The 25,403-nt window shown below is 33.8% G+C and overlaps 2 protein-coding genes across 3 annotated transcripts; one reads left to right on the top strand and one right to left on the bottom strand.

The window, feature by feature from the left end:
- The first annotated feature begins 12,427 nt into the window (after window positions 1-12,427).
- LOC144547508 (glycine dehydrogenase (decarboxylating), mitochondrial-like) lies at window positions 12,428-19,324 on the top strand. The gene is made up of 15 exons (XM_078296173.1): window positions 12,428-13,951; window positions 15,165-15,410; window positions 15,508-15,585; window positions 15,679-15,779; window positions 15,883-16,078; window positions 16,326-16,451; window positions 16,556-16,741; window positions 17,171-17,284; window positions 17,380-17,532; window positions 17,626-17,814; window positions 18,313-18,390; window positions 18,476-18,601; window positions 18,698-18,796; window positions 18,883-19,000; window positions 19,193-19,324. Exons 1-15 carry the CDS (start codon window positions 12,740-12,742, stop codon window positions 19,285-19,287), a joined length of 3,117 nt encoding a protein of 1,038 aa, XP_078152299.1. The 5' UTR covers window positions 12,428-12,739; the 3' UTR covers window positions 19,288-19,324.
- A 1,165-nt stretch (window positions 19,325-20,489) lies between these two features.
- LOC144547509 (putative mitochondrial-processing peptidase subunit beta, mitochondrial) lies at window positions 20,490-24,900 on the bottom strand. 2 transcript variants are annotated; one of them, XM_078296174.1, is made up of 9 exons: window positions 24,142-24,897; window positions 23,479-23,643; window positions 23,057-23,194; window positions 22,820-22,971; window positions 22,127-22,235; window positions 21,836-21,934; window positions 21,648-21,713; window positions 21,115-21,222; window positions 20,490-20,705 (listed from the first exon to the last, which is right to left on the bottom strand). In XM_078296174.1, exons 1-9 carry the CDS (start codon window positions 24,721-24,723, stop codon window positions 20,628-20,630), a joined length of 1,497 nt encoding a protein of 498 aa, XP_078152300.1. In that variant the 5' UTR covers window positions 24,724-24,897; the 3' UTR covers window positions 20,490-20,627. The 2 variants fall into 2 exon arrangements, with proteins under 2 accessions (XP_078152300.1, XP_078152301.1); XM_078296175.1 differs by lacking the exon at window positions 21,648-21,713 and having other exon boundaries at window positions 24,142-24,900.
- Window positions 24,901-25,403: the final 503 nt, after the last annotated feature.

Here is a 25,403-nt window from a genome sequence, read left to right as displayed (position 1 = left end):
TATATTGAATTAATTTGCAAAATTTATAAATTTAACATATAAACGCATCATGTGTGAAGTAGATCAATATCAATGGTTTAAATTCATTGTTTAAAGTCAATTCAATAAATTTTAAAGTTAAATTCATCATAACTTAAAAATAGTTCTGCTCCGAAATTGACATACCAATACATATCTTCTATATCTTCTGATCTAATAATTTATATAAGAACATATGGTTTGAATATGATCGAGATTTATCTTTGTTAGTCTAGCTGTTTGAATTTAACTAAATAGGGTTGAATAAAATATTAAACATTTGATACTCCTGCAATACCAACAAAGATGCATAAATTAGTATTGTAAACGACAACTGTTTAAGCCGATTAATAAGTCAATTAGTCGTTACGGATTTTTTTCAATTAATCGACTGATTTTTTTTAATTATGACTAATTATTTTCAATTAATTACTCCACGATATCATATCTTTCCAACAAATATATATTGTTGAAAAATACAAGTCGATTATGGGAAAACATTCGATAAGAAAAAGAGAGAGAGAAATGGCCAACGACTCAGTCAGAAATTCGATAAGATATTTCAAAAGTTTCAAAATTATATATTTCCCTCTAAAATTCGTAATATCATATTACCCTCTAAAAATTTTAAAAATTCACAAATTTTTTCAATTTATTAGTTTTTATTAAAATTCATTTTAAATTTATAAAATATCTATTTTATCATTTATTCAAAATAAAAAAAATATGTAGCATGTTTAAGAAAATTGTTTAGCATTATATAAAAAAAATGTTATTTTTTTTATTGGTCGGATGTGAAGGCAAATGATTAATTTTCTTACTATTGACATGCACAAAAGTGTATGCCTAAATACCATTGTGTATGGGTCACAAATTGAGAAATAAATCATTCGCACTTGAAAACCAACCAATCAGAAGACTAAATATTTTTCTTACGTAGACTAATTTTTTTTTAATTAAAGAGTAAAATGAGAAATTTGTAAATTTTAAATAAGTTTTAATAGAAAAAAATAATAAATTGGGTAAATTTGTGAGATTTAAATTTATAGGGGTATATATGCTATTATAAATTTTAGAGGCAAAATACGTAATTTTGAAGTTTTTAAGGAATATAAAATTCTCCCATAAATAGCAGGTTTTATTATACGCGTAAGAACGGTCGTGAAAATAGTGCAAATCAATTATATTCGACCAGATCAAGGTAGCTGGAAAAATGGACCTCTTATTTTATTTATTCAATTTATAACGATGACTCTTTCAGTTGAGATCGAATCGTCTGCCTCCAGAGTCTCTGCGGATGGGACCCATTTAAAAACAGTAACAATATTTAAACTCTTAAATAGTAACCGGTCCCACTCCGGTCCCACCCTGCAGAGACTCTGGAGACAGGAATTTCCTGCCCGACGATTCGGTTTCCTTTCAGTTTCAAGATTCAACAATGGAGGGAAAAAAAAAATGCTCCAGTGTGCGTAGGAAAAGGACTTCAATGAAAATGACTCGTGCGCAATTAAGGGGTGTCTTTAGGAAAAGGTCAAATTGGGTCAATGTCATATTGACAAAATCGGAGATATTGGCCAACAAGTTGATAATCATTCGGCCTCAAATGTCAATTTTTTTTGAATGAGGGTAAATATTACAACCCGATGTTTTATTCACCCGATTAAATCTCCAAATCAATTTTTTTTTTTAATTTTCGGCCAACGTAGCTCAATTTTTGTCTGTTCTATTTATGTTATTTTTGCTATAAATATCTCTCCGCTTTTTCTTTGTTCATCATGGGACTAAATATAACTCCGGATGTGGATATAGTTGGCTTTTTTTACAATATTTTCTACCTAAGTGTGATTTTTTTTTAATAAAGTCTAATTATTTACTTCATACACAAATCATCTAATTATTTTTTGTACAATTTTTTCTTATTAAATAGGTGTGAAATTTAAATAAAAATACATATTTTTAAAATAAGGGCATATATGATATTATTATATGATATTATGAATTTTGAAAAGAAAACATAAATGATTTAAAAAAAATCGAGAGATATAAATAAAAGTTCCTCAGAAATAATTGTAATTATAACTGAGTGAGGTTAGTATGACATTGGCATCATACGACACTAACTTCAAAATTAATTGAATAGACTTCAAACGACTAATTCAAACCGTTCAAACCGATTTACTTTATGATGTGTTTACATGCAAAAATTTTATATTTTCGAATTATTTTAGTATCAAATCAAGCAGTAAAAATGTTAAAAAATGAATGTATTAAAATTAACTTAAAAACTCACACATTTGACCACTTGACTTTATACTAAATAAATTCGAAAAATTATAAATTTTGATGTAAACGCACAACTAATAAAATAGATCGGTTTGAACGGTTTGAATTCACCGTTTAAAATTGAATCGATAAGTTTTGGAGTTGATGTTGTATAGACTACAATGACACTGATATTATACTAGCCATACTCATTATAACTAGTTGAAGTTGTAAGTATTCAATTAGTTTGGTAAAAAAACGAGCACGTTATAAGGAGCCAATGAGGCCACACAGCACTTCGCACCTTTTAAGGTAGCACATTAACCAGAGACGGAGCCAATTTATTTCAGGGGTGGGCAGTTGTCTACCCTTGGAAATTGAATTTTTTTTACTGACTATAGTGATTCAACCTTCTGCCTACCTCTGATTTACCTTCTGCCTCCCTCTGTTTTACCCCACAAAGCAGCCCATTACAAAAAACAGTCCAATTCTTATTATTTTGCTATGGGAGCAGTAGCAGCTTATTTGGAAAAAATCACAGTGATTATGCTTGCTCGCTGATTTGCTTTTGTTGAATTGTTCTGTCCACCCCTGCTTCAGATCCTGGCTCCGCCACTGACATTAACTAATACAATATGTTGGAGTTTTTTTTTATAGATATTATATTTGAGAACTATTATCTTATTTCTCGAATCATTGATTGTTCATGGTTATTAAAAAATTACACGGTTTCACCAGAATAACACGTTGTCATATATATGAAGCAAATAAATTTGATTAAGGAGAGCTAGTAAAAGCGGCGAATTAAGCCCTTCCAATTAAATCAGACAGAAATGACAGATTCAAATCGAATAAAATATCTGGGAATTAATTGCAACAATGGTAAAGGACCTGGTACGCTCCTTTATTCTTTTATTATTTTCATTAATTAAACCAACAAATTGGTTACAGGTAAGAGTTGGCGCCTGATTTTTTTTAAAAATTCAAAAACCATTTCACATTGGATATATATAACTCAGTTTACCGTCTGAATACATCAAGTAGGAATAATAAAATTGGAAGCCACGTTCGAGGCAAATCTGGTTTTTGTGGAAATAAATATTGAAATTTTTGACAAAGTCTAATTGATTTTGGCAGAATATTTGAAACAGCTGTAGAGATCTCAGTTGGAAATAAATATTGATGTCTATATCCCACGGGATAATTTAAAAATAATATTGATGTTTTACAATTCTTTGGACCAAAATCGTTTGATTTATCTCTTTATAATCCATTTATGTTACATAAACTCAACTATTTATTATTATGAGATCAAAGCCTTTAGATTAATTTTGACCGAAATCATTAATTTAGGTTCGAATTTACAACGATTTTATAGCATTAAATAATAAATTAATTAAATGTATGACACAACGAATATTTGATTTGCAGAAATAAAACAAATGCTGATAATGTGAATGTTCAATTTTTAAGCTGACTGGTATGATTTTCAAGTGCGTATCCCCTGAGATATCTCATATTTTGCGTAACCGACGTGTCCGGTGTTTATTCGGGAATATCGTAGGAGGCTGCTGTTATTTTTACCATTGAAATTTGTACAAATAATATTTAAACGGTTCAGATTTTTTTGAAAAAGTCACCCAAAATATGAGATATTTATAACACATCTAATTTATTTATTTTTTTAGTGTAAAAAAAATAAAGAATCAACATCTTTTATGCAACAAGTAACATTTTATCCAACTAATTAGAATGATTTTATTATGTCCATTTTTCAAAAGTCAGACCGAAGAAACTTTATTTTCCAAATTCTCGCATGCTATAATATACGGTGATGCTCTCAACACTATCACAACTTCGAATTAAAAAAAAAAAAAAATTGTGTACAAAATGGAGATAACAAAAGGGCACTATTTATGTTTCTGGTTGGATCATCAATGGAGCTGTCAGAATATGCTTTGCCAATAACAAAAGAGAAAACGATGTTAAGTGTGCAGATCAGAAAATATTAAAAAAACTAAAAAGTGATCAAGCACTGATTAAAACAACTCAAGAGTGATAAATCAATTCATAATTTAGTATGAAGAAAAGATTAACAACTCATCCAGCCTAGGAGCATTATTTTTGTTTAGAGTTAAAGGAAACATGCTAGCATGCTACGCGTAGCATAGAGAGTCTCAGTGCAATGGCTCAATATTTTATTTTTCAAAATTGTAACGGTCGATCCGAATCATTCATCTTGTTCTCCATATTAATATATGTTTGGGGACCAAATTTTACATTTTTTGGAAAATTTTTACTATTTTTTTAGATTTATTGAAAATCGCTGTTTTTTTATGGTCCAGATTTGCTGAAAATAGCGATTTTCAATAAATCTAAAAAAGTAATAAAAAAATTCCAAAAAATGTAAAATTTGATCTCCAAACACATATTAATATGGAGAACAAGATGAACCGTTCGAATCGACCGTTAGGATTTTAAAAAGTCAAATATTGAGCCGTTGCATGGAGGCCCTCTATGCTACGCATAGCATATTAGCATATTCCTAAAGTTAATAAACTAGGAAACCTTTTTTGTATTGTACTTTGAAGGTGTAGTTGTCATGAATATACAAATCAATATTAATAAGTCAACATATATTATAGTAGTAGGTTAATATAAGCTTATTCACATGCCCCACAAAACACATTATACTAAATATACAGGATACCATATCATTTGTAAATTTACATTTAATCTGTACGAGCTAACAATAAAAACTTGTACAAATATAATAATTCAACTGTTTGATATGATTGCGTTTTTTGGGTTGAAAAAATAATAATACGAAAACTGAATAGGCCCAAAATGATTAAATGGGTTTATTAACCAAACTAAATAAGCCCATAAATTCTTCTTATTTTTTTTCTTTGTTACTTCTGTTCTTTTCGCCTTTGTTCTTTCTTCCAAGTAAAAATGCTCCTATTCAGTATTCATTCATCTTCCTCTTCTTCTTCTGCTTGACTGTGCAATACAGTGGCACCTGAATTCAAACAAGGTATGAAAAATCGGTAACATCAACTACTGCTTGAATTGTTTTGAAGTAAACAAGTGTTAGTTCTTGCAAGTGAAACTTAACAGCGAGTAAATAATGGATTGACGGAAGGATCTGATTGAATCACATTAAAGAGTTTAAGGAGTCATATGAACCAAATGCAACAGTTTGAGAATAAAAATATCTTACGGTCTCTTTTTTATTTATTTATTATTATTTTATTTTTTTGCAAAATGGGCTACAAGCCTACAACGAACATTTAATTGCAAAAAACAAGGTCCAAATAGTTACAAGGAATGATGCAAGGATAATATCATTAAAGTTAGTGTTTTATAACATTGTGAAAAACAAATGCTAATTCAAAAAATATAACATGACTGGTATTCAGTATTGTTCGAATTAGTGTAAATATCAAGGTTCTAAATAACGTTTATAGCGGCATAGCTGGGAGACAAAAAAAAAAAGCTTTAGCGAATAGCGCAGCTATAGCGAAAGCTATCATAAATAGCGTTTCTTTTATTTCAAAAATTATATTTTATATTTCTCATGTCTCGTCAAGAAAAGAACATCAAATTAATTAAGAAGTTATAATATTCATATTGATCAATACAAATTAAGTTCAAATTGACATTCAAAATATTCCTAATACAAAAACTATCGATATATTTTATAGAGTAGAACTAGGGTGTTCTTAAGCTCACCAAAGTGTTTGGTGAGCTTGACTCCAAAATCCGTCAAATCGGTTTCAAATGACGAATCCGAACCGTTGGAACCCGTCTATTTTACGTGTGATGCGTCTACATGTGAAATTTTTAAACTTTCGAATTAGTTTAGTATAAAGTCAAGCGGTCAAAACATGTTCAAAAAATGAATGCACTAAAATTAATTTATTAACCTTCTAATTTTGACCAATTGACTTTATACTAAACTAATTCGAAAGTTAAAAAATTTCACATGTAGACGCATCACACGTAAAATAGACGGGTTCCAACGGTTCGGATTCGTCATTTGAAACCGATTTGATGGGTTTTGGAGTCAAGCTCACCAAACACTTTGGTGAGCTTAAGAACACCCTAGTTCTACTCTATTTTATATTCAAAATATATCACTACCATATATTAATGCATGATACAAAATTTAATTGATATAGCGGTATAGCCTGCACATGTTTCATTGTATTGATATAGCTTGATAAAGTAAAAAAAAAAAATTAATCTGGACATTAAGGCCATTAAAATTGCAAAATCATAAACCCATGTAACATAGCGGACCGCTATTTCCGCTACGCGCTACACGCTATAGCGGCTGTAGCTCGAATAGCGCAGTTTTACCCCGTAACTTAGATTTCTAGGTCCAAAACCATTATAGCTAGCTATTTAGAACACTGGTAAATACTGTTAGATCAATGGAATAAAACTAAACTGTTTTTTTTCTTTTAAACTCGACAGCGACATACTGTCAAGGACGAATAAAATTAATCTGATGCTACTCTTTATTTTGTCATGGAATGCTTGAATTATAAATAAATTAACAAAAGAATACAATTTTGGGGATAAGCTATCCTCTCATAATTCAAACATATCCTATATAAAATTAATAAAATAATGATAAAAGGTCTCTGCCAAGGAATTTTGCTGGATCTTCCTCTCCAGAGGTTGAGGAGGGATGTGTCTGTTGAAAGGTCCATTAATGTATCTTGGTAATATATGTCTTGATATATTGTGGTTTGAAAAATGTCATCCCTGAATGTAGATATTACCGCGTAATTTTATATTTTTGTCTTTTGTTCTTTTTTCCTTGGAAGAAAGCTGTGCAACATGTTTCATTTCACACTTGGTGTTCAAAATGGATTCGCAGGTTGGAGCCAGCAAAATTAATGAAACTCCGAATTCTTTAAACAGTTTTAAGTCAATCTATATCACTAAATTATATTTCATTTATTAGAAAAACGTACTCAACATAATTAGAAACTAATTATTATTATTATTATTATTATTATTATTATTATTATTATTATGTAGAGAGAGAGACTAATGTGCATTCGAATGTATATGGGCTGAAATACATACGGTTTAAATTTGACTTTTCAAAATTCAAACGGTCAATCTGAACCATTCATCTTGTTCTCCATATTAATATGTGCTTAGAAACCAAATTTTATATTTTTCTGAATTTTTTTACTATTTATTAAGTATTTTACAAAATTGTTGATCTAACGGTGGCTTAACAAATTTGGTCCATAATCCAAGTTTAATTCTTAAGCAAAGTTAATATGAGTAGAATTAAAGTGTTATTCACCAAGCTTCTTGATGAGTTTAACTTAAAAGACCTATTGTATCAAACTACTAATTTGAACTATTGAAACCGATCTACTTCAATACATTATTTATAAATTTATATGCAAAATTTATAAATTTCAATTAATTTTAATGCACTATTTTTTTCATCATTTTTTTAGCACTTGACTTTATACTAAATTAATTCGGAAATCTATAAAATTTGTATATAAACAACTCACTCGTGATTCATGAAAAAAAAAACAAGTTCAATAATTTAAATTATTGTTTGAAATGAATATGATAAAATTTGAAATCATGTTTATTATTAAATTTGATGAGCTTAAATTAGGAGTGAAAACAGAGTGGTTATGGAGCGGATAGTGAAAACAGAGTGGTTATGGAGCGGATAGTGGTAAAATTATATCCATATATATTTTTTTAATTTTCTAGATACGGGTACAGATACATATCGGATATTAGATGGATATGAATACAGATACGGAGCAAATCAGATATTTATTAAAAAAAATACTAAAGTTTATAATATTTATCCAATTATAATAATGAATAACATGATTAAACTATATGATATATATTTGTTATTCAGATACATATAATTAAAACGTAAAACTATATCAGTATTTAAAGTAACACGGATTCAAATATCAAATATTCATATCTATTTTTTGGAATAGAGATAGGATATTATCCACCGTTTTCTACTCCTGTTGGCAGTCAAATTTTCCAGTTCCAGTGATAAAAAAAATCTGGGGCCAACTGCCAAGGAATTCGTGCATTTGGAAAAAAAAAAAAAAAAAAAAAAAAAGGAAGAAAAATTGTCCATCCTAGAGTCTGGAGATAAGTTGATACTTTATACTTACCACAGGAGGCAGATTTTGGTCGGATCTTGCTCAAAAACACACGACCAAGTGTACCATATATTACCAAGTTGACACTGCCATTACCACTCGTCACTGGCCAATTGCCAATTGCCAATTGGTTTTTGGTGGAATATTATTTGTTATCTTGTCAGATTTTTTTTTTTTTTTTACGGAGCATGTCCTTTGTGATGTTAGATTTTTAATAAAAACAACAAGGCTGAGTTATTTAAGGGGAAAAAGAGCAATAAAATAAGAGGTTGGTAGAACTGCACAAGTCACACATCCGTCCCAGACTCCCATCCGTAGATTAGATGAATGTTTGTAGGATTCTCTGATGCCTCCCTTTGTGTATATTTTATGCGGTGGCACTGAATTTGATGAATGTTTGTCAGATTCTTTGATGCCTCTTTGTGCGTAGATTTTTATGGAAACGATCCATTCTTTATAAAATCACATATGAATGATACACAAGATCTGATTGATTCACAGATTCCCAGAGATTCCTTTTGGGATTTGGTTGGTAGGCTGGACCAACTCTGGCTTGCGAACCTCTTGTGATTCTATGCGACAGAAATTTCTAGTGCTGTTTGTATCCGCATCTAGTTCTTGTTAAGTAACTAGAGTTGTTATAAACTTATAATTAAATACTTATATGAAATAGATTTATTATGTTTTCATAAATGACTGATCGATTCAATTATATGAGGTTTTTCTCAGTCCTGATACTTCTATTTTGAAAACAATTTCTCATATTTTACTAGATACTCTATGTATTATGCATTATTCCATTCGAATTTAATTGTTATTAACAGTGAAACATTTATTATATTTTGACATGTTCATTTGGAGGTTATATGTAGACACGTAATTACTATTATATTAGAACGACATCATGTACAAGTAAATTACAATTTATAAACAATGATTCCTTGATTAGAAATATTCAAGTGACGCGTTTTTATATGTATTATTATATCATGCTTTTTATTATAATTTAATATCACTTTTTTTAAGAAAAACTAGCTGACTTGGTCTATAAAAATTATGAAGTAGTCAAGTAGTTGTATAGATGATTGAGTTATATTCATTTTTAAGTTGTAACAATCTCACTTAAATGTAAAATTTTAGTAAAAATAATGAAATATTAATTCACATGTATCTATCTAGACTTTATAAAATTCTTGACCAGTCTGAAAAGATTTTAATAACTTTACTTTCGATATGTTAATTCAATCTTACCTTGAAACAATCAGCGGTTGTCAATCTGTGACAAAAGTATAATGTGACCACACAGAGTGTTGCATCACTACAATTCATATAAAATTTTGTTGTCAAGGTGGCAAGGATCTGTCATTTGACATGGGCGCAATTCGGACTCTCTCGCTCTCCACATTAACAAGTGTGCCACATTAGCGCCATCACAACAAACCTCGTGCAGCGATTTTCTGTAAGCCCCTAATGTAGCGGGTTAGAATCTACTTGAACCCTACAAGCAACACGGATGGTATCTCGGGAAGGAATGCATGTGAGCACATGACAAAGATCAGCGTCGCCTCGATCTGATCGTAAATTTAATTTCGTGGCATCGAATGAGTTACTAAATTTTGAGATACGGTGACCTCACAAATTGTAAGGTACAGGAAAGCGATAAGCCTCCTGTGACTGGAGGGAAACCAATCCCCCACCAGCTGCTCCGCAATAAATTGTTACATGCTCCCGGTGCACGTGTTTTACATGCACTCACCTTGAATTATTCGGTAGATAATGTCTATCATGGCGGGTCTTATAATTTATATGGCAAATCAAAATTACCAATCAGTCATGATTTGTAATTGGTCATGAATAGTTAATCATAATCAGTAGCTCTTGACACTTCCATTTTTGCAAAGAGGATCTATTTGGTTAAAAAAAAAATTTAATGTATATTGTACGTATTAATTGTTTGTAATTGCGATGAATTTTGACCAGCTGGCGCAATGGTGTTTTAACATACCATATAAGGTTAGAGACATAATAGAAATATTCTTTCATATTAATTTTTGACAATTGTTCTGTAGCTATACTAGTGATGTTTTCATACCAGCTAATTTTGACAATTGTTTTCTGCACTGGTGATTAGATACAAACTGGCAGCTGATTCTCAAGAGGTGCATGTTTTGTTAATTAGTATTGCTCACATACAAATGTAACTTAAATATATACTAGATTAAATTACTTATGTTTGTTATTATTTACAAATTTAGCTTTAACATGTACATAGAAAATATAGTTAGCATATAAACAAATAATATATAAGTGTGATATTACTATCTAAAATATGTCTAAACAAATAATTGATGACAGCAATGTCCAATATTAGTAATATCAATACATGTAAACGTTGACATCAATAACTCTTCACATATAACTAGAATTCACGAATCTTACAAGTTAAATATTTATTATTTAGTGATTTAATTCAACTACTACTGTCCAGTCAAGAAGTAAATGGAGGACACTGCAGTTGCACTGTCAATCTCTACCTATAAAAAATTGGAGACATTCATGCATTGTTCTCTGCGCCTCTCATTGTAGATCACGCTCTCCTCAATCTCAGGTCTCAGACCTCAACTCTTGGAATTTTTTTGATAAACCATAATTAAAAAAATTATTTTTACTAATCCAGCATGATTGTTTTTTTTTTTTTCAAAAATCACAAAGACCGGAGGGCTCCTTCGGTCTAACTTTTTTCCTTTCCTCAAGACCGGAGGAGCCATCCGGTCTCAATATATATATATATATATATATTTTACTTTTTTTCGTGCGGCGATCTATGTAGCATCTCTATTTTTTATGTATATATAATATATGTATATGTGTATGTATAATATATGTATATATAATATATGTATATGTATATATATGTATATATAATATATGTATATGTATATATATGTATATATAATATATGTATATGTATATATATATATGTATATATAATATAATATAATATATGTATATAAGTATATATGTATATATGTGTGTATATATCAACATCGTTATATCCAGATTATTGAATTTTGTACTCATCTTAAAAAATAGTAAAAAAAAATTCAAAAAATATAAAATTTTATCTACATGCATATTTTAGCATAAATATTATGTTGAACGGTTCGGATCGACAATTTGAACTTTGAAAGCGAAGATATAAAATATGAGGTATGAAAAAGATGAGTTATTAGAACCCTACTCATTATACATATATTAGATATACATATATTATACATAGACATATACATATATTATATATACATAAAATAAGAGATGCTACACAGATAGCCGCACAGAAAAAAGTGAAAAAAAGTGAAAAAAAGTAAAAAAAAATATAAAAAAATTGGGACCGGAGCAAGGCTCCGGTTCTTGAAGAATAAATTTTTCATCTCTTTCTGTAATAAAAAATGGAAAGAATGTTATATCATGACTATAAAATTGATGGTGTTAACGAATTGCCCTAGATTAGTGTAGGTTAATTGGTATTTCGTCAACAAGGAAAATTCCACATTTATTGTATTTATATAGCCATTAGTACGAAACAATTGAAGTGGAAAAAAGTGAAAAAAGTAAAAAAAAAAAAAAATTTGGGACCGGACCAAGGCTCCGGTCTTGAAGAATAAATTTTGTTGGAATATTAGTGGGATCTTCTGTGGCTTCCGTTAAATTTTGAAATAAAAATAGAGAGACTGGAGGGCTCCTCCGGTCCTTCTGGTTTTTGAAAAAAAAAACAATCATGCTGGATTAGTAAAAATGATTTTCTTAATTATGGTTTATCAAAAAAATTCCAACTCTTGAGGTCTGAGCACACACACCACTCTCTCACTCCAGCAGGCTAGCTTACAATTCCCTTCTAATAAATTTTTTTTTCTCCTATAATCCACCAAGTAATTCCTGATCCATATTTGCTTATTTTAGTTAAAATAAGAAAAGAAAAAAAAAGTAGTTCTCTTGCGGTCTCCCCTTCGCTCTGACGCTCTCTAATCTATAATCAGTACATACTACATACAACATACACGTCATCAAGAACTGTCTCAATTTGTCTGCCAGTGGCCATTTTTTCTGGCTATCGCTTCGCTTTAAAACTCGTGCATTCCACCTCACCCACCCACCTCCACTCCAATCTGTCCAAACAAATACCCACTTTTTTTTATTTTAAAACCTCGTCATCCCGTTTCGTCTCACTCCCTCCTCACACCAACCCGTCTCATCTCTCTCTCTCTCTCTGAACTGAAATGGAGAGAGCACGTCGCCTCGCTGCAGCGGCGATCTTGCGCCGGCTGATGAGCGAATCGAAGCACTCTCAGCCGGCTATCTCCAATTCAATCCGTCGCATCTCCACTTACTCCCCTTCCCTCCTCCAACACCAACATTCTCGCACCACTGCCCCTAGCAACGCCGCTAAACACCACCAACTTCACCACCCCCGCCACATCTCCACTGCTTCTCTCCAGCCATCCGACACTTTCGCACGGCGCCACAACTCCGCCACGCCAGACGAACAAACCATCATGGCCTCGCTCGTCGGTTTCCCCTCCACCGATGCCTTGATCGACGCTACTGTTCCCAAATCAATCCGCGCGCCTCCTCTCAAATTCAGCAAATTTGACGAGGGTCTGACAGAATCTCAAATGGTATCGCACATGCAACGCCTAGCCTCCATGAACAAGGCGCACAGGTCCTTCATTGGTATGGGATACTATGGGACCCACGTGCCAGCGGTGATCTTACGAAACATAATGGAGAACCCGGGGTGGTACACACAGTACACCCCGTACCAGGCTGAGATTGCCCAAGGCCGTCTCGAATCTTTGCTCAATTTTCAAACTTTGATCACTGATCTGACAGCTCTCCCCATGTCAAATGCGTCTCTGCTTGACGAGGCTACAGCTGCGGCAGAGGCCATGGCCATGTGCAACAACATACAGAGATCGAAAAAGAAGAACTTCATAATTGCCTCCAACTGCCACCCACAAACCATTGACGTGTGCAAGACACGTGCTGAAGGATTCGACCTGAAGGTGTTAGTGTCAGATTTGAAGGATTTTGACTACAGCTCGGGTGATGTGTGTGGTGTTCTGGTACAGTACCCTGGTACAGAGGGAGAGGTATTGGATTATGAAGAGTTTGTTAAAAATGCGCATGCAAATGGTGTGAAGGTCGTGATGTCAACTGATCTATTGGCGTTGACTGTGCTCAAGCCGCCTGGTGAGATCGGGGCCGACATAGTGGTGGGGTCCGCACAGAGGTTTGGTGTCCCTATGGGGTATGGTGGGCCCCATGCAGCCTTCCTGGCAACTTCTCAGGAGTACAAGAGGCTCATGCCGGGTCGAATTATTGGACTCAGTATGGATTCGACCGGTAAGCAGGCTCTGCGCATGGCGATGCAGACAAGGGAGCAGCATATCAGGAGAGATAAGGCCACTAGCAATATTTGTACTGCTCAGGTACATGCACTACACAACCCCTTTGTTGAATTGCCTCTAATATAGGATTTAATATGTGGTGAATATACTATTGCATGGCAAAAGAACATGGTTTTTTGGGAGTGTAAAAAAAAAAAATAGAATATCAGGAACTAATTAAGTTCTAATTCTGCTGAGGAATTTTCTTAGTTTGTGAAAATGCAATTCTTATTTTGTTATTGTTTGCAATAAGAAAGACAATAATAACTAATAAAGTTAAAGTTTAAGTACCGATCTCTCTTTTTGGTCTGTTTATTGAAACTATCAACTATAGATACAGAATTATTGGGAGTTATATTCCATTTCTATTCATAAATAGCATTTTTCATTGCTGGAGTAGTTGGTTTAAGTGAGTTGGGGTTGAAGTAGGAATTGATAGTGACTCTGTAGGTTGCTTTATTTATACCCTGAAGGAGCCTAAATGCCCAATTAGGTGGATACAACGACAGAATGATTATAAGTACATTTAATTTAACATGACGAACCTTTGACTATTTAATTGCTGATAGTTCAGCACTTGCTACTGAGCTTTAAATGAGATGTTTTTAGTGCAACGATGTGACTATCACAGAGTGCACCTTTTCAACCCAAGTCTTCACAATATTTCATGTCACTTGCTCTCACTGCATTTGGGACCCATGTGGTCAACTTTATAGGGGGTATTGACCACTGGGGGCACCATATATATATATATAGAGTGTGGCTAATTTGCTACCGGAAGCACTTCGACCGAGGTGCTTCTGGGGCTATATTAGCATATGTGATGTTCAAACAACAAATCCAAACCGTTAGATGTAATCTATATTAAAATCTAATTGGAGACCAAATTTTATATTTTTTGGAATTTTTTTACTATTTATTAAGATGATTTGAAAGTCGCTGTTTTTTACGGTGCAGAATTTTAATGAAAACAGCGATTTTCAAACCATCTTAATAAATAGTAAAAAAATTCCAAAAAATGTAAAATTTGGTCTCCAAGTAGATTTTAATATAGATTAAACATCTAACGGTTTGAATTTGTTGTTTGAACATCACATATGCTAATATAGCCCCGGAAGCACCTCGGTCAAAGTGCTTCCGGTAGCAAATTAGCCACACTCTATATATATATATATATATATATATATATATTTTAAAAACCACAATTTTACTTTTTGAATCTAAGATGTACACACTTTTTTATATCCCTCTCTAGGCATTGTTGGCCAACATGGCAGCTATGTATGCAGTATACCACGGACCAGAAGGTCTCAAGGCGATAGCAAATCGTGTCCATGGCTTAGCAGGTGTATTTGCACATGGGTTGAAGAAACTTGGTACCGTGACGGTACAGGACCTTCCTTTCTTTGATACAGTTAAGGTGACATGTGCCGATGCGAAGGCCATTGCTGACATGGCAGTCAAGCATGAGATGAATCTTCGTATCGTAGATTCCAATACGGTAGACACTCTTCCCTCCATTTCTGCAAAGTTAATTATATATTTGGAGCTGTGTTGAAAAAACTTTTTTGATTTATTGGTTAAAACTCATTCTTCAGCTAACTGTCGCATTTGATGAGACTACGACATTAGAAGATGTAGATACTCTGTTCAAGGTGTTCAATGGGGGTAAACCTGTAAGTAAACCTTCCTGCTTTAATTTGTTCATGGATCTGTATAGTATAACTGAGAAGCAGTAAACAAATACAATTCTATTTGAAAAATTTCAGGCGAGTTTCACAGCAGAGTCTCTGGCACCAGAGGTCGATAGCCCCATCCCGGCTGGGCTTGCAAGACAGAGCCCATACCTGACGCACCAGATCTTTAACATGTATCATCACAACTATACTTGTGTATCATCACAACTATGCTTGTTTTGTACCTGATTTGGGCATACATATAACTTGTGTTTTTAATTATGTCACGTTTTGAAGGTATCATACCGAGCATGAATTGTTAAGGTACCTCCATAAGCTACAAGCGAAGGATCTTTCGCTGTGCCACAGCATGATACCACTTGGATCATGTACCATGAAATTGAATGCAACAGCTGAAATGATTCCGGTCACTTTCCCCAACTTTGCCAATATTCACCCCTTTGTCCCTCTTGATCAGGCCGCGGGCTATCAGGTTAGATATAAATAGTCTCTAAATTTACTTCATTCTTCAGTAATTTTCTGGCAATATATTTGTGTATTTGGAACTTTGAATGACCTTTTGTCATTACTTGGAGCAAGGAGCACTAATGATTTGTCTTTCCTTTGTATAGCTAATTTTTGGAGTGATTTGTTATAGGAACAAAATCTAGTTTTTATTACTTTAGAAACATACAGGATTGTGTTTCAATTATTGACTTGTTTAAATTTAAAATTTGAAGGAAATGTTCGATGATTTGGGTGATCTCTTATGCAAAATCACGGGATTTGATTCTTTCTCTCTCCAACCAAATGCCGGTGCTGCGGGTGAGTATGCAGGACTCATGGTTATTCGTAAATACCACCAGGTACTTGATTTTAGGTAGTTATCTATTATCAATTCAGAATTAGTCATTTCATAATTAGCTATTTTATATATTTTGTGGTAATTTTTGTATTTTCTTAAATCTAGTCAAGAGGAGACCACCACAGGAATGTGTGCATCATACCAGTCTCTGCTCATGGTACCAACCCAGCTAGTGCCGCCATGTGTGGTATGAAAATTGTTGCAGTCGGTACTGATTCAAAGGGAAATATTAACATCGGGGAACTGAGAAAGGCTGCTGAGTCTAACAAGGAGAATTTGTCTGCTCTCATGGTATGGATATTATCTCGATCTGTTTAGCAAACAAGTAAAATAGTGGAAGAGTGGAAAAAAGAATAAGCTTTTCTATTCTGCACAATCCTGCTCATTTTCAACAATCATGGAATTGATGAGCAGTAAAATTGGGCCTATTTGAACTCATGCAAAACCCACTCTTTTACTATTCCACCTCTTCCATTGAATAGTCAGGTTGAATAGGGAGGGACTAAAGTGCAAAACAAAAAAGTTTTGACTGCATAATTCCATCCCAATTCCATTTTCCACAATATTATCCAATTTCACTCCTTCTTTAGCAACTATGCTACCACAATTTCACACTTTTCCACTATTCCTCCTCTATCAAATAGCCCCATATCTTTGTTTTCAGATTTCTAGATAATTGTAATACAGTCCTTGATTTGTCAACTCATTATGTTTTGCTAGGTTACATATCCCTCGACCCATGGTGTGTATGAAGAAGGAATTGATGAGATATGCAAAATTATTCATGACAATGGTGGCCAGGTGTACATGGATGGTGCTAACATGAATGCTCAGGTCAGTTTTGACAGTGAACAGTCACATACAAAATAATTTTTACATTACTTGATGTGCTAACACAAAGTGTGGTTTTATTTGCATCTCTTGTATAGGTTGGACTGACGAGCCCAGGGTTCATCGGGGCAGATGTGTGCCATCTCAACCTTCACAAGACATTCTGTATTCCACATGGTGGTGGTGGGCCTGGCATGGGCCCCATTGGTGTCAAGAAGCACCTAGCCCCATTCTTACCATCTCACCCTGTGGTAACTTTTCCTCCTGTATTTAATTGATCTTTCTTTTTTGATCTGATGTAAGAACTTTAACATCTTCTATTACTCTTCTCTTTCTGTATCTAGGTGGCAACTGGAGGAATCCCAGCCGCAGAAAATGCTGAGCCACTTGGAACAATCTCAGCTGCCCCATGGGGTTCTGCTTTGATTCTCCCGATTTCGTACACATACATTGCTATGATGGGTTCCGGAGGTTTAACAGATGCTTCTAAAATTGCCATCCTCAATGCCAACTACATGGCTAAGCGTCTCGAGGTAATCTCTTCTTATAAAAGGCAACTCTCTTCATTTCCCTCTTTTTCCTTCCCATTTCTGCATAGATCTGTTTGAGATTTCCCTATCTGTATAGTGGAAAATTCAGAAAAGAGTTGCTCAGATTAATTTATTATCGTTCCGGTAGGTTATCTATTACTTCCAAGATAATTTGAATACCGCTTTGTAGTCTTCAAGGGAACATGATATGTGCATTGATTTTGAGTGGTTATCTGGAACTTCCAAAATAATTTGAATACCGCTTTGTAGTTTTTCTCAAACAGATCAAAACAAGTATTTTTCTCAGGCATTGTCTATACATCAAACTGATCACGTTTGAAAGTGTTTTATAGTAGTATTTCAAAATTATGAAAGGCAATTAGCATAGTCAAACAAGTAAAGGTCAGTGCATTTTATCTTTTATTGTATGATTTTCCATCCCATTTGTTTCTCTTTCTACATTTTGACTGTCAATTTAACAATAATTTTATTCCTTTTCAGAACTATTTCCCAGTTCTTTTCCGTGGAGTTAATGGGACTGTTGCTCATGAGTTCATTATTGACTTGAGAGGTTTTAAGGTAGTATTTTTTATCACCAGGTCATTTTGTCTTTTGTCAGTACCAAAATTCTAAATTCTTTTCGTTAATCTTTATTTCTCTGAAGACAACTGCTGGAATAGAGCCAGAGGATGTGGCAAAGCGTCTCATGGATTACGGGTTCCATGCACCAACCATGTCATGGCCTGTGCCTGGCACACTCATGATTGAACCCACCGAAAGTGAAACCAAGGTATCCTACTAATATTGATGTATCTTGTTTAAATTATGATAAATTGTATATATTCTGGTTGAGTGGCTAAAAGTAAGATTCCGTTTTCCTATTCAGGCTGAGATGGACAGGTTCTGTGATGCTCTAATCTCCATCAGAGAAGAGATTGCTCAGATCGAAAGTGGCAAGGCTGATATTCAGAATAACGTCCTCAAGGTATAGATTCTCACATTCCTTTTCTACCCAAAATAACTGTACTAATGAACTTGAGTCTAAAATTAATAATAATATGTTTGCTGCAGGGAGCACCTCACCCACCATCTCTGGTAATGGGTGACACGTGGACCAAGCCATACAGCCGTGAGTATGCGGCATTCCCTGCCGCTTGGCTTCGTGAGGCCAAGTTCTGGCCAACCACTGGTAAAATACTTCATTCTTTTAATTCGACTGAAGTAACCCAATTGTTCAACTTCAAAAGATTTCAAGTCATATAACTTGCATGTCCCATTACACACATAAAACACAAATATTGCAGAGCAATATATGAATTTTCCCAAGGGATTTTTGCATAAGCTTGTTCTCTTACATTATTATTTTTATTTTGTGTTTCAGGACGGGTGGATAATGTTTATGGAGACCGCAACCTGATATGCACACTTCTTCCGGTGTCTCAAATGGCTGAGGAAGCAGCAGCTGCTACTGCTTAATTAATTTATCAACTAAAACAGATTACAGTGTGGTTCATGCGAAAGATCAAAGTGCTGAGTCCTACAATGCTTCCCATAGAGAGGAAGCTCTTTCTCCCTTCCCTCCTAATTTGTATATAAATCTTTGACAGCTCTTGAAATCATTTAAGCTGCTGGTCGTTTCCATATTTAATTGTAATGCTACATTGTTGTTTATCGTACATCAATGAAATTTACCCAAAAAAAAGAGGAATATTGTCATATAATGTGGATATTTGACGATTTACATGAAATTCCATTTGCTTTATTGTATGCAATATTGACGGGACAATTTCAGAGAGGACATGCCAAATTTTTTCGAGTATCACAGCATTTCTCAGTTATGAAACTGCTCCAGTTATAAGGTGAGTAGAATTCAACCCTACAAATTACAAAATCTCAAAAGTATAAAATATGCTCCTAGCCTCCTAGGAATAGGATACTGAGAAAATTCTCACAGGAGGAAGAAAATTTTCCCACAACCAAATATTAGAACCATTGTTGTAAATAACGGTATGCATTCGAGAATTTTGCGGACAATTTTGCATTTTCATTAAAATTACATGCACATACTCATAATTTTCAAATAAATTTATTTTAACTTAGTTTTCTTGTTAATTAATAAAGTTTCATGAAATTACTAATTAAAAAAAGATTTAGATAAATCAATACAAAGCATGTAACATATTAACCAAACAAATCAGTTGATTTGACGGATTAAACAGACAAATATATAACAGATAAATATATAAATGACCGACTAAAAGTCTTATGGGTTTTATAATCACCAAAAAAATAAAATAAAAATAAAGCAAACGGCAGATTAAACATCAATGAATAGAAATAAACTGGGATAATCAGTCAATTAATTGGAAAAATGCACAAATACACCTTAGCTAAGTCTATTCGTGATCATTAAATGATGCTGGAAGGTTTTCATGGTTTGTTTGGTCACTGTCACAGACTAAACAGCCTATTAATCAGGTGTCTAGCCCGTTTTTTTACAACACATTAGAACTATCATTCAACCCTACAAAATCTCATAGGTATAAAATATGCTCCTAGGATACTAAGAAAATTCTCACAGGAGGAAAAAAATTTGTCCACAACCAAATATTAGAACTGATAGTTCGCACTAACTACAACATTAAAAATATGAATCCATACAAATAAATTTGAAGCCGTCTAAATTTATTATTGAACATACAATTTGATCCTTGAGATTAAAAATGGATGACATAACAATGATATCAGCATGTGTAAGTAATGCTACAATTACAGTGTCAAATTCTGGTAGTTTGCCTTCTTTGGTTTATAATGTTTTATAGAATTGTTTGTGACCTGAACCAACTATGATCTGGTAATTTCTTGAACGGTCCAACTGCAGCAATTGCAATATTCTGAACAAGAGAAGAAAATAGAAATTAGTTTTAACAATAGCAAGTAATTAAAACAGAGAATGTATATGTTTTGACAAATAAGAAGTAAAAATAAATCCTAGATCAATATCGAATAAAAACTATAATATGTCCCAAAAATCTCAACCATATTTCATCAATAATGGCATAATAAATAATTCACCATTTGGGGGTTTCGATACAAATTATACAATCTTCCCTATAAATACAATCTTCTGCGCATTATTGAGTATGAATCATCTGGTACCACAAATAGCATGAACTAAATGTCACACACTCATATTTTTTCCTTTCAAAAAAAAAAAAATACCCAATATATTCCACATGTTTTAGTACATGCATAATAGTTCCTCAACAGTGATTTACCCCAATATATTATGCTTTTTTATACCTTATTGAGAATGAAGTGCTTTGCAGTCTCCATCACTGTATGGGCATCCACCGCATCAATACGTGCAAATAGTTCAACAAAGGGCATTACTCTTCCATATGTTAGCATCTGCATTTGCAATGGATCATAAGAGAGAACAGGAAGTGTTATATCTGAATGTGCAAATTCTGTTACTACAAGAAAATTTTTGCAAACTACACCCAAAACTTTTAATAATTCAAATACCTCAAGCTCAAAGGAATACCAAACTGTCTGAATGATTAAAAAAACACACATCTAGAATTTTACATTTTGGTATCAATAAATTTTGACCTAAGTTGTGCCAGTTGTCAAATAAGTTAGTTATCAACTTATACCCATCCGATTAAAAATAGAGGCAAAGCAGTAAACATCTCATCAACTATTCATTTGCCATCAAAACAATGTAAAGGTTGGGTGTAACTTGTAGATATCTCAACTAGTTGGTGTTTGAAGCAAATGAAAATGATCATCATTAATTGTCAAAAATTGAATATACATGTCTTACAACCTACCTGACGACCATTGTTTTCAGCCACAGAGGTAGATCCATCAATGTGAAGCAATAGTGCCGATTTTAACTATCAGGTAAAATTTTCCAACATTATACTTCAGAGATAGAATCATCAGGTACATAAAAGTATAAGTGAAAATAGATCATAAATCTTAATAATTAAAAAAATCCAAAAATATAACAAGCCACCTGAATTCTGGCCCTTTCTACGTCAATTTGTGACACATCACTTGTCAGTCTTCTAAACTCTTCCATTATCACGCATGACAAATCGTGCAAGCTATCAGGCTAAAAAGGATGCCAAATTGAAATGTTTAGTATACTACCGAGTAACTTCACAAATAAATAAATATATAATCTCAAGGCTCAAGAAAACATAAACACCGGTATGTCATGATGAGGAACACAAATAGTGCAGTAAAAGGATGACATAGCAATCCAGTACCAGAAAATAAGTAAAATTACAATAATGAAGCTTACATGTGCAGAGCAATATACACCAAATAAACCGGTGTCGGAGTAATTTGTGCTAAATGCCATCATGCTTTCTGCTAAATTACTAGTGCTAATTCTGCGAGCCAGTCCAGACCTTCATTTTTTAAAAGAAGTGCATAATTAGTATTCTGTACTATAATTTGCACCATCTACACGTGCCTAGAACAACTTTTCTAATATTGCAATTAGCGCCATTGTTTCTTTGGGTACACATTTTGACAGGGCAGTTTTTAATTCATGCAGAGCACAAGGTACACACAGGGCAGTTTTCAATCTATTGTCTATGCTCTGTATGAATTACAAACTGGCATGTCAAAATGTGTACCCGTTTCTTTTCAGTCATTAACAAATAAGAATCCAACTAAGTAGAGTTGGAGCGAAAATAATTAAGCTACCTAACACCTTCCATTACTTTATTACTTCAACTAAATCAATTAATATCAAAACAACTTTCACCTTTCTTAATCTCAGTTCATGTTTGGGCCCATGTTAAAGATCGCAAAAGTATGATAAGATATTAACATTTATCACAATAGAAGCATAACATCACACTAAAATTCCTGTCGAAGAGAAAAAAAGGGTTGATGCTTCTGCAACTACCTCAAAATGTTGGAACTTTTCTTCGGGAAAAAAACCTTAAAAATACTTAGTATGTAAAAGAAATGGAAATTATCTCACCCTGTACAATTACCAACGCCCATGTTTCTATTCCAAGACCCTAATAAACTTTGTAATATCATAACAGGTATTGAACTTGGGTCAATCCATCCAGCCCCCTCAAAAGCTATTGCAAAGTGGACATTTGGGTTCTCGTAATCTGGCACCCTGATCTAAAACCAAAAGAAAGCTCTTAAATGAATTCATTTTTTCAAAAACCAACATGGTACGTCAATTAAAAAATGAATATATTCTCACGTCTGTTCCAATGAATTTAGCTGGAATCGCTTTAACTAGCTGATTTGCTGTGGTTGGATCTGTCGAAAATTTTGTGAATAATTTCTCAACTTTGTTGACAATATCTTCATGGTTGACTCCACCAGCAGCAGAGACAACCTAGCAATGTACAAAAAATGATGTTAACATAGTCACTCTTTGTTACCAATCATATATATTTAGGCCAAATTAAGTTCAATATCATTTCCATTGTTTATTTGGATTACTGAAAATAATAAGTCAAATGGAGGTCAAATTGCAAAATTGGTTTGATCCCATCTCAATTTCACAACAAGAATTCATCAGATGGCTTAAAATTGTGCATTTAGGGGACAGCAACCATACCGATCAAGTGTGTTACCAATAGGTCCAAAATAGCAATTTTTTCTTGAACATGGACATACCGTTCTGGGGCCAGTATAGTGAGTGGAGATATACCGCTCCAAATCATTACGTGAGATGGAGCGGATATTTTCTTCAGGTCCCAAAATCGTGTCCCCAAGCGGCTGTGTTGGAAATGCAGCTAAATGTAGATAGTCAAATATCACCTCTTGAACTTGTCCCTGTACCTAATTTTCTTAAAAGCCCACAAAATTATAATAAGTCACTCTACAAAGCTTAAAGGCCCACATATCTATATTATTTTTCCCTGGAATATAATTATTTTTTCCCCTGGCACAGTGTTTTCATTTAGAGAAACTTAAAATAACACTCAAACAGAGATATTTTTGCATACATAGCAATGAGCATTTTCAGGACAGAGACAGAAAAAAAGGGAAGCTTCAAGGATCTAGTGTGTAATTTGCTCCATGGTTTTATTTTTGCATACAAAATTTCTAAACGGTAACTAATTTTATAAGATTTCGTGATAAGAGCTTGACCATATGAGGAAAACACATATTAAAATTATAGAATGGAACAAGAGTTTTCACCTCTTGAGTATTCAAGCCGGGAAAAATTAAATATAAACATATATATTATTACCAAATAATCAAGAAGAGTACTTAATTTTATTGAAAAAGACAGCAAAGTTGTTAAAAGTACCAATAGAAGACAATAAGTTTCACCTCTTGCATTTCACGAAGAATCACACCTCTCTCCCTATTGATGGCACTCACAGGAAACGTCGAATTTTGCAAAATATCAGCCAAGATATCAGCTGCGACTCCAATATCCTTCGATTGCACATCAGCGAAGAAGGTAGTCTGCTCTCTAGATGTGTATGCATTCAATTTCGCACCCATATTCTCTATCTCTTCTTCTAAGCTCTGGGCCGTGCGCCTCTTGGTGCCCTTGAATATAAGGTGTTCGAGGAAATGCGCAGTCCCATTCGTACCAGACGCTTCAAACCGGCTGCCCGCATCAATCCACACGCCGACCGAGGCCATGCCGGTGGCGCATGGGTATGCCTGCGTTACAACACGAATGCCGTTGGATAAAGTACTGACGTTAACCTCCGGGAAGCGGAGAAAGGGAGTGTGGTCGATGGGTCTGGTCTTGGAGAGAGAGGCCTGGCGAAGGAAGCGTGGGTCTACTGAGGTAGGTTCATCTATGGTTTCGGGCAGCGAAAAGAGGTGGCGTCGCTTTAGAGGAGAGAGGAAGAGGGAGGTAGATTTCCTGCGCAAGCGAGAGAGGAGAATCGAAGCCATGATTCGTGACAACTGAGAGACTGTACTACTGCAGTAGGCTTGGTTTGTACTTGCACAAGGGGGTACGGTTGTAAGTGAAGCTTATACGTTGAGTGTTCGATGAAATGCCTACTGCCCTTCCCGCCGCCGCTGAAGAGGCGAAATCAATCTTTGCGCCGATTTAGCGAACAAATAACATGTTTGTTTGAATTGCGATCAATTGAATGGCTACACGACCGTCCGATTTAATTGAGTTTAGAGCTGAGCTAAGATCTGCGTTCTCCAGAAATAGACTGTAATGGGCTTTTGGGCTAGGTTCTTCTATTCCCGCTCTGGACCAACTGCATGTACGAATTATTACTTGTTAGAGAATAGTAGTAGGATTGATGAAATATTATGCTTATTACATATCCTTAATTGAGCAGGATGTGATGCTTTGGCAACTGGAGTTGCCTTGGGTAGTTGGGTCTAAGAAGAAGAAGAATTTAATAATTGAATTATGAAAAACCCTTCTTATAAATTTAAGGGCTGGCAATGCGTCGCTTACAGTTTTCATATCTGTCAAGTGGATAACTATCCGAATTATTAGTGTTACAATCATATTTAAAACAGAGAATAATACATAATTTTGTTTTGATTTACAGATTTAGAACAGCTAGGGTCTGATTTTTTATGTTGTGCAGTTAGGTGTGATCACTTAG

Source organism: Carex rostrata, chromosome 31 (genome assembly GCF_964058835.1).
Source record: "Carex rostrata chromosome 31, lpCarRost1.2, whole genome shotgun sequence".
Taxonomy (NCBI): Eukaryota; Viridiplantae; Streptophyta; class Magnoliopsida; order Poales; family Cyperaceae; genus Carex; species Carex rostrata.
This window is presented reverse-complemented; position numbering and strand designations above follow the sequence as displayed.